The 16,729-nt window shown below is 42.6% G+C and overlaps 1 protein-coding gene across 1 annotated transcript; it reads left to right on the forward strand.

The window, feature by feature from the left end:
- The first annotated feature begins 538 nt into the window (after nt 1–538).
- WEE1 (WEE1 G2 checkpoint kinase) lies at nt 539–16,729 on the forward strand. Its single transcript, XM_083407174.1, has 11 exons — nt 539–1,388; nt 8,692–8,900; nt 9,690–9,756; nt 9,884–10,056; nt 10,372–10,493; nt 11,699–11,845; nt 12,205–12,300; nt 12,395–12,480; nt 13,149–13,319; nt 13,411–13,556; nt 15,191–16,729. The coding sequence occupies exons 1-11, from the start codon at nt 804–806 to the stop codon at nt 15,339–15,341; spliced, it is 1,953 nt and encodes a 650-aa protein (XP_083263300.1). The 5' UTR covers nt 539–803; the 3' UTR covers nt 15,342–16,729.

Raw genomic sequence — 16,729 nt, forward strand, 5'->3', positions numbered from 1 at the left:
AGCTGCTGTCAAACCGATTTAGACCGGGCCGCGCGCCGCTTCTCGAAAGCGCACTGGAGGTGTCCCCTGGCTAGGATTGTAGCCTTTAAACTGTCAGGGTGATTTATAGATCACAGCCTCGAGCTCACTACTTAAACCAGTTTATCAGGCCGGGGTAAAAGGGACCCTCCAGCGGGTGGCTGTTGCTGACACACAGTTACATCAGCAGCAAGCCAGTTTCGGCCAATTGCAGACGGCGAGAATTGCAGAGTCAGAGTGAGTTGAGTCACGTCGCGCACGGGTCGGCGCTGCTGCCCCTCCTGACTCCATCCCCACCCTGGGGAAGCCCCCTTGCTGCCCCTCCTCCTCCTCCTATGGACTTGCACGAGCTCCAGTTCAAACGCTGGCCCAGCTGCACGCGCAGCTAACGTCCCCCCGGAGCTCGAGCCGCTCCAGGATAAGAACTGTATGAGAATACGCCCGCCCCTCCTACTCCCAACCCCGAATTCGCGCCAAATTGCCGTCTGATGCCATCACGCACAGCCCCGCCTCCCGCCTCCCATGTTTTCAAACGAAGGGGGCGTGCGTGATTGGCTGGCGTGACCTGGCACGTGACTAACGGTCGCGGGAAAGCCGCGGAGTCCGAACGGGCGAGTGTGCTGCTGCTGTGGCGAGAACCAGAGCTTCGTGGAGGAGCGCGCAGGCGAGGCACGGGTCGCGCGTCGTGTGAACGGGCATTTCAGCGCAGGGAGGAGGAGGGAGGCGTGGTTTACTCCTGTCAGCGTCCCGTCTGAACAAGGGAAGGCCTCCCGCGGATCTCGGCCATGAGTTTCCTGAGCCTGCAGCCGCAGCAGCAGCCGGTCGCGGGGCCGCGGCGCCCGGCGGCGCGTCGGGCAGCGGCCCCGATCCGGCAGAAGCTTTTTTCGGGCGGCGGGAGCGACTGCGAGGAGGAAGAGGAGGAGGAGGAAGACTGCTACGAAGAGGAGGAGGAGGAAGGCGGCAGCGGCAACAGCACCGGGGAAGACTCGGCTTTCCAGGAGGCCGACTCCCCGCTTTCCGTGAGCCATACCCCGGCTCGGCGCAGGGAGCCGCCGCCGCCGCGCTCCCCCGAGGAGGTGGCGATGGAACTGGCGCCTCCCGCGCTGCCGGGCGACGAGGGAGACTCGTGGGAAGAGGAGGGCTTCGGCTCCTCGTCCCCCGTGAAATCGCCCGGAGCCTACTTCATGGCCGGCTCGCCGCCGCTGAAAGGACCCCGGCGCTGCTGCGGCCGACCGTCGCCGCCGCGCTCCCTGGTGCTGCCGTGCCGGGGCCACCAGGGTCCCGTTTCTGCGCTGCCCGAGTATCCCGACACCCCGCCCCACAAGACTTTCCGCAAACTGCGCCTCTTCGACACCCCGCACACGCCGAAGGTGAGAGAAGGGGGAAGGACGAGCGGAGGACAATTGCAGGGGAGAGGGGGGATCCGGAGGCTCAGTGGCGGGTGCAGGGCTTGGGGGGGAGAGGCTAGCCTGCCCCGTCGGCTCTGTCGGGGAGTTTCCATTCAGTCGCTGCCGCCTCTTGGCTCGCTTCCGTCTGAGCACGTGGGCGCTCGGTAGGTCTCCGGGCGGCTCCCTTGGCCGACCACCCCGCGTAGTATGTAGTCCGTGAAACAGGCGTTAGAGGCTGCCTCGCTCTTTTACGTGGCGTGAACTTTAAGAAGCTTGTTGCAGACCGTTTTGGGTTGATCAGAGCAAAAATGTTATTTTCGGGGGAAAGGGAAGACAATGCAACTAGCGGTGCTCTGAGGAATAGGTGCCACGCCTCTTTCGCCTTTGTCGGTCCCCCCCCCCCCCCATAACTGGCAACTTAGAGAGAAATGAATCCGTATGGTCTGCCCATGCAGCCTTTTCGCTCGTTTAAAATTAAGAGCTGCCATCAGACTACTTTTTCTACAGAGTTTTCCGTTCTCCAAAACATGTTGAAAGTTGTAATGAGAGACTGTTGGCAAATGCAAACCAGGTGAAGGCCAGTGCTTTGAAAGTGTGGTGTGCCCCCATGAAATTTAATTGGCTGCCTTGGTATCTAGGTATATACCAAATGCAGCTGGTGAAGCAGGTTATCGTCAATAAACAGAGGCAACATGTTGGTGTATCAGTGTATTTTCTCCTTTTTTGCACTGTTTACATGTGGATTGCCCTTTTTAACAGCAGCCAACATTGTAAAGTGCAGAATACTCCCAACTAAACAATGGCTGCTGCTTGATTTCATTGGTTGGAGGGCCTTTTAAACATAAATTCCATTCAGCTACACTTCATAAGTTGGTGCCAAATACTTGAATAATTTTTTCCAGTTCCAAGCCTGTACATCGTGCTTATTACATAACAAGCTAGCTTGCCTGTTACAGAAATATTGGCAACTTTGGTAAGCCCTGCCCACAGATTGTCCGTTAAGATTATGTAACTGAACTACAAATTGTGCCTAAAATAGTTTTACCCACATTGCAAGATGCAGGGCCAGTTTGCTGCAGCTGTTTGTTCCCCCACAAGAAAGCTACTCTGGACACTTCTGAGCCCTGAGACTGTCTTTCCAGTTTGCTTAGTGAAATTGAAATGTTTACATTCAGAAGAGCAGTTAAAAAACACTCCCCTTTACATCATGAAATCAAACTGTTTTTGTAATAGTTGAGAGAGGGAAGAAAACTTTTTCACTAGCTTTTTTAAACTCCAGCTTTAAATTTTAAACGTTTTCATGAATGTAATAATATATAATAATACATATTATTATTATACCATTATTGTCCATGTAAAAGAATATTGAGAGGAATAGAAGTATTGAATAACTGAATGAATTGGAAGGCCATCTGCTTGTTTTAATGATACATGCATACATTTTGTTAAATGTTGTCTCATAACTCTTTGTTATAGTGGGTGGATTGTAGAGCCTAGGCCAGTGAGTTCTCTGTTCAAATCTTTGCTCAAGTATGAAGTTCACCTGATGCTTCTGGGCAAGCTACTCAACTGAATTATTGTGAAGATAAAGTGAGACAATGTTTTGCATTGAACTAATTTGAGCATAATATATACAGTGAGGCATATAAATAGAAAAAACAATACTATGCATGTGTACTTGGAAGTAAGTTCCAGTAATGTAACTATTCCCTGGTAAATGGGCATAGAATTGCAGCTTTAGTGACTAAGCTTCTTGAATAAAAGGATGGAATAGTAATATAATAAGTAAAAAAGAGAGTGCTATATAGCACTTTGCCAGATAAACTTGCAGGATGTTCACATCTATGACCTGGACATAGCGACAAATTTCTTAGTTGCTTCCAGATTAAGTTATTGCAGTGTGCTCTACACAGGGCTTTCTTTGGTCTTGACATTTAAATTGATGCATAATGAGAAGTAAGGATGCTATGAAGTCCTCCTGCATGCCTATCTTAAAACAGCTGCAGTTGTTTTCAGTCCATTTCTACACACAATTCAAAGTGTTGGTAATTAAGTTGTTGTGGTCCAGGGGTTTTGGGTGGTGGTGGTGTTGAATACCTGTTGTTATCTCTGCAGTGGAGTCTCTGTCTTCTGCTTCATAGAACTCTTGAATCAGTATGAAAGAGGAGCTTTTTAGCCACTGAGGAGGAGTCTCCTCACCCTTTGTGCTGATTGGAGCCAGAGGGAAAGAAAGGAGGTGAGTCAGCCACTGAGGATCGGCTCCTTGGTCACTCTGGAGAAGAACACCAATGAGTTGGAATTGTTTTGTACGCTCCAGAGCTAAGCACCAAGGAACACTGAAAACACAAGGGGCTTCTGTTTCAAGAGAAATGTGTGCAAGGTCTGTTACACACAATGGAACTTCATGGGAAACACAACTTAAGTTGCTCCAAAAGAAGATATTGGAGCACTCAAATTAGTTGCCCCTGCATTGCAGGGGCTGGACTAGATGCTCCACAGGGTCCCTTCCAACTCTACAATGCTATGATTCTAAGTTTAAAACCCTAAATGGTGCAGCCCATGGAACACAGGGCTTTTCCCTTCTGTGCCATTATGTTTACTCCCTAAGATCATGGAGAGGTTATTATTCATGTGTTGATGTCTGGATGGGATGTAGAAGGAGAATGGGTTTTTGGTAAGATTTTTTTTTTAACTTAGTAAAATTGCTCTTGAATGTTGCCAATCAATGCACTGGATGAGCGGAATGTCAGTATTGTAGATAAATAAAATTTCATACATGAAGCTAAATTTATTGTGTCTCCAAAAATATTTTGGCTTTGTAGTCATAAGAGGGAATCTGGGTTTTCTAACTTTAGAATCAGGATGCAAGTAAGTAGTAATTGTCTTCGCAGCATGGGGTGGAACCAGGGAGCCACCCTCCTGCCACCACCATTGCTACTGCCTATCACTGACTGCCAGTTTGTTTCTGGGATTAATTCAAGTGGGTCACACACATATTTAAAGTGCTTAAAGCCCTAAACAATTTAGGCCCTAAATATTTGAAAGGCTGCTTCCTTTCCTACAAAACCACCTTGGAGGAAGCCCTTTTGGTAGTTCTGCTGTCCTCAGAAGTTTGTATTTGTTTGTTTGTGTATATGGGGAGGAGATGAAGATGGCCTTGGATAGGGCATTCTCTGTGGCAGCCCCTAAGTTGTGGAATCCCCTCCCCACAGTGGTACATCTGGCACCTTCACACTACAGCTTTGGGCACATGCTGAAGATGCACCTCTTTGGCATTTGACACATAAAAAACGTGTTTTTAGCAACCACCATATTCTTGTGACTACTTGTTTTAACAGTTTTTAATTTTAGCCCGTCCTAGGACTGTCTGGTGAAGGGAGGGTCATAATTTATTGATAATAGATGGGATAAAGCGATAGCAAGGTTGAGGCCTAATCTGACACTCTCACCGATGTGCCCATGAGGCCCTGACATCGCTGCTACTAAGCCCAGTCCAAGTAATCAGTGGCAGTACTAGTGTTGGGAGGGGATATTGACCTCACCACAGATGCTACTATGGGCTAGCCGAAGAGCCAACTCTGTATATATGGCATGAAAACTTTGGATCTAACCAATTAACGTTATGATCTCTTGGTTATGTTTGAGAGTGAAGGGAAGTTCTATTCTACAATGACTAAATTGGCTACCACCTTCTCTCCTTTGAAGGAGCTGGTATTTCTTTATTCATTAGATTTAACTGCATGGTAGATAGGATTACACTTTCTGGTTAACAATACAACATGAACTTTGCAGTGAATAACTATATAATTGTCATCCCCATTTTATTTTAGGTAGCCTCTGTGCCAGATATGTCCAAAGTCTGTTTGGGGGCCCTAATCTGGCCCGCCAGTCAGTTTAATCCAGTTTATTTTCTGGGGTAAAATCCTACTAAAAAAGCTCAACAAGATCAACCATAAAAAAAGCTCAAAAACTCAAAATCCTAAAAAAAGCTCAACTTCAATCCTAAAAAAAGGTCAATACAGTCATACCTCAGGTTACAGACGCTCTTCAGGTTGCGTTTTTTTTGGGTTACGGACCCACCAAAACTTGGAAGTACTGGAACAGGCTACTTCTGGGTTTCAGCAGTTGGGCATGCGCAGAAGCGCTAAATTGCACTATGCACAGAAGCGCCGAATCGCACCCCCACATGCGCAGATGTGCCGCTGCAGGTTGCGAACGCTTTGGGTTGCAAACATGCATCCTGCACAGAATACGTTCGCAACCCATGCGTCCACTGTAACTTTGGTCAGCCCTCACGGCCCTTCACTTCATCACATCTGGCCCTCTTTGAGAAAGGTTTGGACACACTGCTCTGAGCACTATGCATATTATACTTAAAATACATCTTACAGAGAGCACTGTTTTCTTACGTATTATTATTTTAAAATGCTATACTGCTAATTTCTATTGGTGATTCTTTTTCACCCTCAACCAGGCAAAAAGAAGTATTTTTTTCACAATTTCAGCAATGTTTAATATTTGCTCTTGCCAGTGTGGGCCTAAATGAAACCATTTATGTTCTGAGAACCTGGCTTTTATCAGAGTTTTGAAACTATATCAAAGCAACCGGTCAGTGGCCAAGTATAATACTGAAAGTTTGGTGATTGGTGGCACGGTGGCAGTTTATTTGTATGCATGAGGGGGCTTTGGATGTCTGCTTTCTTTTGGTTTAGAATATGGCATGAGAGTCAATGGATCAAAAAAATAAAAAGTTCAAGATACTTCAGTACTGTATTGCTGTATATCGTGTCAGTTGAGTTCTTCTTTTGCCTGTGGTTGAGCAAAAGTTGTAATAGCTTCCACAGTGTATGGCAAACTGTTGGCTCTGACTACAAACTGGAAAGAAAAGTCATCTCTTAGTTGTGTGGTTTTTAGTAAACTTGAATGAGGTAAGAAGGATAAAGGACATCTACATCAACAGGACTCAGGTATACCTTTCTAGACTCCCATTTATTTATTGTCAAATTTACTAGTTCATTGATTAACGCTTGCAGTCCTAGTAGTGGGTGGGTGGCACCACTTTGCTGTGGTTCCAGTCCTACTTGGTTGGCATTACCAGGGGATGATGCTTGGGGAGTATTTTTCAGCTCCATGGAGCCTTCAGTGTATTTTAACATATATTTGGAACTACTAAGTGGTCATCTAGAGCTTCAGAGTATGTTGTCAGCAGTATGCTGATGACACACAGTTCTATTCCTTTACATCTGCAGGTGTGGCAGTGGATGTGCTAGACCATTGTCTTGCTTCTGTACTGGACTAGATCAGATAAGACTGAGGCATTGTTAGTGGGCTGTTCCCTAAACAGGATGGATGGGAGATTGCCTGCTCTTACACTCCCTCTGAGGGACCGGGTACGTAGCTTGGTGGTACTTGTGGTTGCATTTCTGTCACTTGAGGCTCAGGTGGCCTTAGTGGTGTGAAGTGCCTTCTATCAGCTTTGACTGGTGGCTCGGCTGCACAGGGATTGCCTAACTACTGCTGTCTATGCTCTTGTAATCTCTAGGTTAAATTACAGCAACACGTTGTACACAGAGCTGCCTCTGAAGACTGTTCAGAAACTTCAGCTGGTGCAGAATTCGGCAGCCAGGTTGCTTACTGGTGAAAGACAGTTTGAGCATATTATACCAATCCTGGCCCGACTGCACTGGCTGCCAATTAGTTTCTGGGCCCAATTTCAAGTGCTGGTTTTGACCTATAAAACCTTAAATGGCTCAGGACTGCAATACTTCAAGGACCACCTCTTTCCATATGAACCTACCCGAACCCTGAGGTCATCCTCTGAGGCCCTTATTGTGTGCCTCCATGAGAGGTCTTGAGGGTGGCAATACGAGAACGGGTCTTTTCTGCTGTTATTCCCTGCTTGTGGAATGCTCTCCCCAGGGAAGTTCACCTGGTGCTTTCATTATACACTTTCAGCTGCTAGGTGAAACATTCCTCTTCAACCAGGCCTTTGGCTGATTAACATCTGATGCCCTTTTAAATGTGTTGTGGGAGAGGAAATTATTAGTTTGTTCTTATTTTTTACTATGTGTTTTGTGGTTTTTATATTATGATTTTATGTTGTGAACCACTCTGGGGTCTGCAGCTCAAAGGCAGTATACAGATTTTAATAATACTAATTGTTACTCCTAATTCTTTCATCTAGTTAGCAGATTTGATTAACATGGGTTGATATGTACATGTTATTGACCGCAAGATGAAAGTAGGCATGGACAACTAGTCTTGCACATTGCTGTTATCTAAAAACTGTAGCAATTCCTTCTGTCAATAAGTGGTCAAAGCCAACAATGTGTAGCTTACAGTGTTTTACTGGTTGGAGTTGTACATCTGTTCTACTGATTTTAAGTCGGTCACTTCAATGTATAACTAAGTGTGTAACGGCAAGAGCTGGAAAGAAGCTTCTTTAGTTAGCCTTCTATATTTAGGAGGTGATCAGGTCTTGCTCTTCATTCAGGTGTAGATTTTATGAACTAATAGTTGTATTATCTGATCAACACCTTGTGTTGCATTCTGTGGCATGCCTATAACACCAGCTGTGATTTAAAGAAAGGGTGGGAGAGAGATGTTTGTTTGCCAGAACTATTTTTCTTTTCTATTAACAAAGAAACTCTTGATTCAGAAAAGCTGTTGATTTAAAGCGTTTCACACCAATTATTGCCTTGGATCCCAAGAAGTTCCACTAGAAGGGGATTGCCAGAAGATGACTCTTTCCTCCTTTGGCATCTCCCCAAACACTTCAGAAAGCCTCTGGGGGTGAGGGTGAGTTGTGGCTAAAAACAGAGGTCACTGAAAAGCTGGGTGGAGACAACTTCCATTTATGTCCATATCATTAGCTGAGAGAATGTGATAGTTTTTAGGTGTTGTTAGCATACTTTAAATGATACTAATATGTTTTCTACTCTGGGCTCTTTTGGGAGGAACGAGAAGATAAAAACTGATTAAACAATATGTCTAATAGAACTTAGGAAGCCTGCAGCTGAGGCGAGGGGTGTGTATTTGTGTGTGTGTGTGTGTGAGTGTGTGTTTAGTTCTGCTTTGCTCATTGCTCTGATAACCAAAATCAGTTAGATTTTACATATGAAACAATGAATAGGAAACCCATTTATGCCATAGTAATTTGCCATAGGGGAAGCACAAATGATATATTTGGAAAGATTATTCATTCGTTTAAATTCCAAATAATCATTAACTTGTTAAGTCAACATGAAACAGAACTGTTAATTTACTCATTTCCTTTATTTTTCAGAGTTTACTTTGTAGAGCTGAAGGAATGGGATCAAGTTCAGCTAAACTCCGAGGTGGCTCTCTCTTTATGAATGTTGGAAAACTAGTAAAACAGGAATCTGATGTGGGGCAAGCACCTCACGTGAACATTAATCCCTTCACTCCAGACTCTCTCTTCCTTCAGTCATCAGTTGGGCAGTGTCGTAGGAGAAAGAGAACACACTGGAATGAGTAAGTGTCTAGAGCTGGTCATTGATAAACTGCTTAAGAAATAAACTTTTGATCGCAATCCTGTCAATGAAGGGATTGTACTTAACTATCTTTATTTTCAAGTGAATAATTAGGTATAGAGTTAGGGAGGCTTTAAGAACACAAGTGGTTAAAATTGTACAGCAGAACTTGTAACATTGCCTAACATTGTGAGATATTAGTTTGTAAGTCTTGAAGTGAAACTAGAGATTGCTAAACATGGGCTGCAAATATAGCTCTTTCTCTGCCGATGTTATATTCAGTTTCTTCATCTCCATTCTACACAGTTGGTTGTTGCTACAGTGGGGCCCAGGGAAACATGGGTAAATTCTGACAGCGTCACCTTTAGCATGAGGTCTAATTTGGGCCTAAATGTAACCTTTTACATACCTGTTCTACTTCCCTTTTTTATGAGTCTGACTCCTTATCAGTCTCTCTTCCCTGCATTTGACACAAACACACATCTTACTGCGGTGAGATGTTGGCATGGCACAATATTAATTTACATAATCTATTCAAACAATCGTTCTGTCACATCACCTCAATGCAGCACAGCTTCCTTCATGACTTTTTGTGCACACACCCTCTACATTGTCCCTGCTATTGGCATGGGTGAAAAAAGATGTTTGGAAGTGGTCTGGAAGCTATGCCTTTGCACAGTTCATGAATTTGATTAAATTGCTTGGAAAGTAAAAGCTTACATCTCAGTGTAACTTATCGATGAAAGTGAAGGTTTCATAGCATTTCTTTTACTTATTGTTTGTGTCACAGCTCCTATGGCGAAGATATGGATGCAAGTGATGGAGAGCCTGAAGATGAAACTACGAGACCTGCCAAGGTAAATAAAAATAAAAAACAATCCTCATTTATTCCTAAGTAAGCATTTTTAAAGTTCCACTGAAATCCATAGGATTAACCTTTTAAGAAGCCCTTTTCCTCAAACTTGTTTCTCTCAATCCTTTTAGCGAATCAGCATAACAGAAAGTAATATGAAATCACGATATGCAACAGAATTTCATGAATTGGAAAAGATTGGATCTGGAGAATTTGGTTCAGTATTCAAATGTGTGAAAAGGCTTGATGGTTGCATCTATGCAATAAAGCGTTCCAAGAAACCCTTGGCTGGCTCAATTGATGAGTGAGTAAAGAATTAAATGTAAACTATTCTATGTTCTTGTATTTCACTCCTCTGCACATACTCATTTTTAAAATAACCCTATCAAGGCATGTAAGGATTTGTTCATGTATTGTCTTTGCAGCTACAATACTGAAATGTTTATAGTTGCAAAACTAGCATTCGTTCACCTGTACATAACAAACACAACACCCCTATGCCCTAATTCATACCTTTTCCAACTCAAAAAACTTAACTGCTCTTGTAATATGACCAGCATTCTATGCTTGCTTCCTTAAACCAGTTTCAAGCTTTATTTAATTTGTTTCAATACCACAGGCAAAATGCTCTTAGAGAAGTCTATGCTCATGCAGTTTTGGGACAGCATTCACATGTAGTCAGATATTTCTCTGCTTGGGCAGAAGATGATCATATGCTTATACAGAATGAGTATTGTAATGGTAAGTAAAACTCCTATTGAATTTGCCTTACTATGAATTCTGGTTATTAAGGGAACGTAGTTGTAGTAAGATGCTAAACTTGTCTGGGAAAGGGGAGTGAGATCTGCTGACTTATTTGCCAACAAAGTCAATCCTGCACTTGCTAAGTCCTTTTTCTTTCAATGGAACTTAAGCATGTGTAATAGGGTACAGGATTGCAGCTTGGACGCAGCCAGGTATGTCTTACATGAGCAGAAAGGCATTTCTGCTTGTAGAAGACAGCCTAGCAATTTTTCTTGATTTCCCCATTCTGCTGAAGCCCCCCATGCCACATCACACACTGTTCTGGAGGGTCATTCACCTTTTAAGAAGTGGCTTTTGTGTTGTGTGCAAGAGGCAGAAGTGGGGATTGGCGCTCAATTTGTACAAGCAGTGCTCTGTTCATCTTAGTCTCTGAATCAGTAGTATTTTATATTAATGTCAAACGCATGTGGTTACAGTTAGGACAAAGCAGGTAGAAGTAAAAGATCAGATGAATTTTAGACGATTTATGATACAACAAAATTCAAATAATTTGTGAGCTTCTTAAATAGGTAGGAAGTGAATGTTCTTACAAACATTCCAGCTGATTAACTAGACTTGCTTCCTGAGTCATAAATTGGGAGTCTTCCTTCCAAGAAAAAATTCAATACCCAATCTAGAATATTTCAGAACAAAAATATAAATAATCTGGTTTGCTTAATATGTGGCTGTACTTATATAGCTTTACTCATGTATCTTTTTTAGAGTCTCTTTTCTTTTGCCTGTTATTGTCCCTTAACCCTAGACTAGACCTCTCAAACATGTGGCCCAAGGAATTGTATAGAACCCCTACAGCCTACTAGCTCCTTGACAATGCAGCGCCTTCCAGATGTTTTTGGGACTACAATTCCTGTCATCATTGGCCACAGTGGCTGGGGTTGATGGAATTTGTAACCCAACAACATCTGGAAGATACCATGTTGGCTAGATGGGCCTTACATTATTGTTGCAAGAACTACATCTAGGTAATACATGTTAAGTGCCCTCCAAATGTTGCAAGACTATAGCTCCCATCATTCCATACCATTTGATGTGCTGGCTGGGCCGGATGAGAGTCCAAAATGTCCTGAGGGCACCACCTTGGCTGCCTCTGGCCTACAAGAAAATGAATTTTCTACTTTTACATTATTTAATTTTGCTTCTAGGTGGAAGTTTAGCTGATGCTATAAGCGAAAACTATAGAAGTATGCGCTATTTCAGTGAACTAGAATTGAAAGATTTGCTTCTACAAGTTGCCCGTGGTTTAAAGTATATCCATTCGATGTCCTTGGTGCACATGGATATAAAGCCCAGTAAGTATTCAGAGATCTGGTATTTCCTGCATTGAAAGTGTTTTTAAGAGATGATTGAATATGTGGTGGTAAAATAACCAGTGAACCACACCTTAGTAACGGAAACTTTTTCATTCTGAATACAGAAAACAATGAAAGAAATCAGTTCTGAAACATACAGCTGGCCAACTGCTGTTCAGTTTATTTTGGATCTTTTTTTTTTTTGTTTTTTGTTAGATTATGCTTGTTTGCTGGCTGTCCTGAAATCTGGCTTCTTTCCCAGAAGGCTGTTGGGTTAATTATTCAAAGAAGCCAGCAGATGGTGCAAATTCTGAAGCTAGATTATATTTTGACGAATGTCTATTTTTATTCCTTGGCAGGTAATATCTTCATATCTAGGACTTCAATTCCAACTACTATATCTGAAGAAGGTGATGATGATGAATGGACATCTAGCAGGGTTGTTTTCAAAATAGGTAGGGGAGCATGGAGTTACATTTTCCTGTGCAACCTTTTCTTTATTTTTGCTTTTGAGAAAATAACCCTTCTTCCCATTCTTCTTTAATGTAGGTGACCTTGGTCATGTAACTAGAATATCTAGTCCACAAGTAGAAGAAGGAGATAGTCGTTTCCTGGCCAATGAAGTTTTACAAGAGGTAAACAGTGTTTTGCTAATGGGAGTTAAATAATTAATTGTATCTTACTGATGTCTAGGGTTTGGGTCCTCTGATTATGAATGGAAGGATCCTCCCTTCATTGAAGGAGAGTTACATTCACAGGAAGCCCCCTTCTGAAAGCAGAACTCTTTATTATTAGTCACTTCTTTCCAGCAAGGTAGGGACGCGGGTGGCGCTGTGGGTTAAAGCCTCAGCACCTAGGGCTTGCCGATTGAAAGGTCGGTGGTTCGAATCCCCGCGGCGGGGTGCGCTCCCGTTGTTCGGTCCCAGCGCCTGCCAACCTAGCAGTTCAAAAGCACTCTCGGGTGCAAGTAGATAAATAGGGACCGCTTACTAGCGGGAAGTAAACAGCGTTTCCGTGTGTGGCTCTGGCTCGCCAGAGCAGCGATGTCACGCTGGCCACGTGACCCAGAAGTGTCTTCGGACAGCGCTGGCCCCCGGCCTCTTTGAGTGAGATGGGCGCACAACCCTAGAGTCTGTCAAGACTGGCCCGTACGGGCAGGGGTACCTTTACCTTTACCTTCCAGCAAGGTGAACTCATAGTGACTTAAACAAAAACAGTAAAAGCATGAACAAAGTGAAAACTTAGGATCTATGCCTTGATATCTGTTCTGGTGGGATTTTGTAAACTTTTATTTCCTTTGCAGAACTACAATTACTTGCCAAAAGCAGATATTTTTGCTCTTGCATTAACTGTGGTGTGTGCTGCTGGTGCCGAACCACTGCCAGCCAATGGGGATCACTGGCATGAAATTCGACAAGGAAAACTCCCTAGAATTCCACAAGTCCTTTGTCAAGAGCTATTAGAGTTACTGAAGGTAAGAAGGTGATCTGTGTTCCTGGCATCATGCTACATGTTCTTTAAGGGAAGGGTGGTCAGCCTTAATTTTCATCTCTTTCCTCTTTCAGCTTATGATAAACCCTGATCCAGAGAAAAGACCCTCAGCAGTAGCTCTAGTCAAGCATTCTGCATTGTTATCTACTGCCAGAAAAAGTGCTGAGCAACTACGAATAGAATTGAATGCTGAAAAATTCAAAAACTCTTTGTTGCAGAAGTAAGTTGAATCCATACTGTGGCAACTTCAGTGTCAGAAATCTAGGAAATAATATTAAGAGCCAAGTAGCAGAAGAGACTGTTCCTTGTTACAAAAAAGAAAACCTAGACTTTATTATGTAACCTCTTAATTTAACTCCAGACATAAGCAACAAAATAAAACATTTTGCAACTTCTCTTGAAGCACATTGAATGTAGCACCAGTGATTTGAAGTACAGCAGACACCATATTTTTTGCTTTAGGTATCGTTTAACAAGATACCAACACTGAATGGAAGCTGCTTGAAACTCTGGTTCTTATAGTGTTTACTTTGATTTGGTAAAGACTGCTTCTTAGTACTCGGGGGCAGGGGGGAGGAAACAGGTTCATATAGTAACATCTACCATGGGGAGAGCTTTGCGTTCCCAAGGAGGAGAAAGTATGTACATCTCTGAATGGGAAGGATATGTGCAAATTCTCCCTTTGTATGAGACCATGCAAAGTGTTCAGATGATATGCAAGTCACATTAGCTATGTGGTCCCTAGTTTATTACTAAACCAGAAAGGTGTGGTTCAGTGGTGCTGACGGAATACCTGTCTTGGCAAACGTTTACTGAAAACCTTTTTACTGGGTTTTTTGAAGGGGAGAACAGATGGTTTTTTTTGACAGCATATTTGCCCTGAAAGCTTCAACTGGTGGACATTTTTAGTAATCCTAGTTGCAACTTCCTCGGCATTGTGTCCATGTGTGTCCCTGTGCATCCACGCAGCAACAGTTGATGCAGTTACAAACTATTGGGTGACACCACGGTATTAATATTGAACTTGACCAGAATTAGTCTGTGAGGTGACAAAACATGCCAGTAACAAAAAGTGGACGTTATGAAGTTTGACGAGGACTAGGGGAACTTTATGTATTAAATATGCCTAATAAATACAGCTACTAGGTCTCAGCTTTTGGTTCTACAAAGTGGAGGTCAAAATGCAAGGTATTCCCTTCCCTCCCTTTAAAGGGAAAACACATAAGTATATTTACAGGATGGTGAAGAGACCATAATATCAAATGTGTGCTCTCTCTTGAAACATTCTACCATTCAAGCAAAATCAGAGGTCAGGAAATAACTGTTACCTAGTTAACTTGGGGGAAAGGTACTAATGGAGGTTGAGATTGCAGATAAATGGAATGAATTCTTTGTATCTGCTTTCATTGTGAAAGATGTGATAGAGGTGGGGAGAAAGTGGATAGGAAGTAGTTTTCTCCCTCTTAATACTTGAACCCAGGGTCAGCAGATGAATTTTATATCAATAAAATATCAGAATTCCTTGCTCCAGCATGCATTTTAAGGTTGTGTTTGGTTTTATGATAAATTTTTATTGTCCAGTTTTCTGTGAATTAATTTTTTTATGTACGCCACTTAGAAATGTGGGCACACTAGAATGGAAAGCTGGACTAGATAGGCCTTTGGTCTGATCCAGCAGTGCTGCTGCAGTGCATTCTTGTAGAAAGCTCTGTGTGATTCTGCTAATAGTGTTGGTAGACCAGAAAAAAAAGTTACAATAAAATGTTTGCACCCTGAATTACTGTTCTTGTCTCTTTAGAATGATTTTGGATGAAAGTTATTTGGTGGCAAAATGACTTTTTTTCTATGTTCCAGGGAACTTAAGAAAGCACAAATGGCAAAAGCAGCAGCAGAAGAGCGAGCTCAAATTACAGATCGAATGACAACTCGATCTACAGCACAGACTAGAACAACTCGTCTTAATGGAAAGAAAATGAACCGTTCAGTTAGCCTGACAATATATTGAATTGGCCGTTCCAGAAAGCTTTCAAGAAGATTGTGGGATATTCCTGGACTAGTTTAGGAGAGGAAGAGGATTCTGTTTCTTTAAATCACTGTCATTGGTGTTATAAAGAAGTCTTTTACAATTTTAGTTTTGCCAAATGCAGTTAAATAACTGTAGGATCCAGGCTTCCTATGAGTGGCACTCTGCTCATTGAGGTCTCTCACCACAGGAAGGCGCAAATGTGGTTTTTCACCAACCCTCCCTCCCTGCAGCTCCTGAAAATCTGCTTCAGAGGATATAGGGACCCTCCAGAAAATGGTGGGAGGTGGTGTGGGAGCTGTGGGTGGAATTGGAGAAAATTGCTGCTTTTGTCCAGCAGAAGCCTCCAGTGGGTATCAGGCTTTTCTGTGAATGGAAGCAACTCTTCTGTTGCAGAATGTCAAGTCTGGATCTGACCCTATGTGTCCTCCTGCTCCTTAAAGAAACCAGGACGCTAACTTTCAAGCCTTTTAGTTACACTGAATAGTATACCATCCAGAGTTAACCACTATAGTGGTTTGCTGCGTCTCATTCTTAATGCATTTCAGGGGAAAGATCTTTTCCTAGTAGTCTAATGGGCTTTTTTGAGTAAATTACTCTATTTGGAATGGAGGGAAAAAATGACATGGGGAGAGGCCAAAGGCCAACAGGCTGAACCATACCTGGTGTCAGGTAAACTATTGTGAATTTTACTTGTGTATTCAACTGGGAGCACTTTGTTAGGCATTGCGTAGACCACAGGAAAAAGCCTGTGGAAACATGCCATGTGAAACTGCTGCTATTTTTAGTTTGTATTTGCTGTAAAACTGTAGCATTAAAACAATCATTGTGTTAGTGGGCTTTTAAAAAAATTATGTGAAAAATATCAAAGCTGCCCTGCTGAAAGCAGCTTCATTCTCTGAAGCTAGTGTATTGTGTACAGAGTCAGTGCACCAATTTTATATTTGAATTACATTATTAGTGTAAATGTTTGTTTGTCATTCTTTCTAATAAAGTTCTCCAAAAGTTAATTCCTCCCCTTCACTTCATCTTCCCTTTATGTGTTAATATTTCAGTGTACCTGTTGGCATATTTTTAGAACTTGTACATAAGTATACTGTTACCATTTTCAAACTGAATGTATAAAAGTGTTATAGTGTACGATACTGAAAGCTGTAGTTTGAGACACCAGAAGCTCCAGCTAAAATCTATTTCAATTTTAGTTGCAAAATTAATATAATTGGCCCTCCTAATGATCTGTTCTGATATTGCCAAAATAGATGTTACGAATTACAGGCTTTTTGGCTTAAACCAACGTTTTCTATATGAATGTTTAACTTTGTTCTTAATTAGTATTGAATCAGATTATTAAAGTGACATTTTGAAATTAA

This window comes from Podarcis tiliguerta (genome assembly GCF_965153285.1).
Source record: "Podarcis tiliguerta genome assembly, chromosome: 1".
Taxonomy (NCBI): Eukaryota; Metazoa; Chordata; class Lepidosauria; order Squamata; family Lacertidae; genus Podarcis; species Podarcis tiliguerta.

Coding starts and splice junctions, on each gene's coding strand:
- WEE1 (XM_083407174.1), top strand. CDS start 804: ATGAGTTTCCTGAGCCTGCAGCCGCAGCAGCAGCCGGTCGCGGGGCCG. Junction 10,494..11,698: donor ACAGAATGAGTATTGTAATG/GTAAGTAAAACT, acceptor TTTTGCTTCTAG/GTGGAAGTTTAGCTGATGCT. Junction 13,320..13,410: donor AGCTATTAGAGTTACTGAAG/GTAAGAAGGTGA, acceptor TTCCTCTTTCAG/CTTATGATAAACCCTGATCC.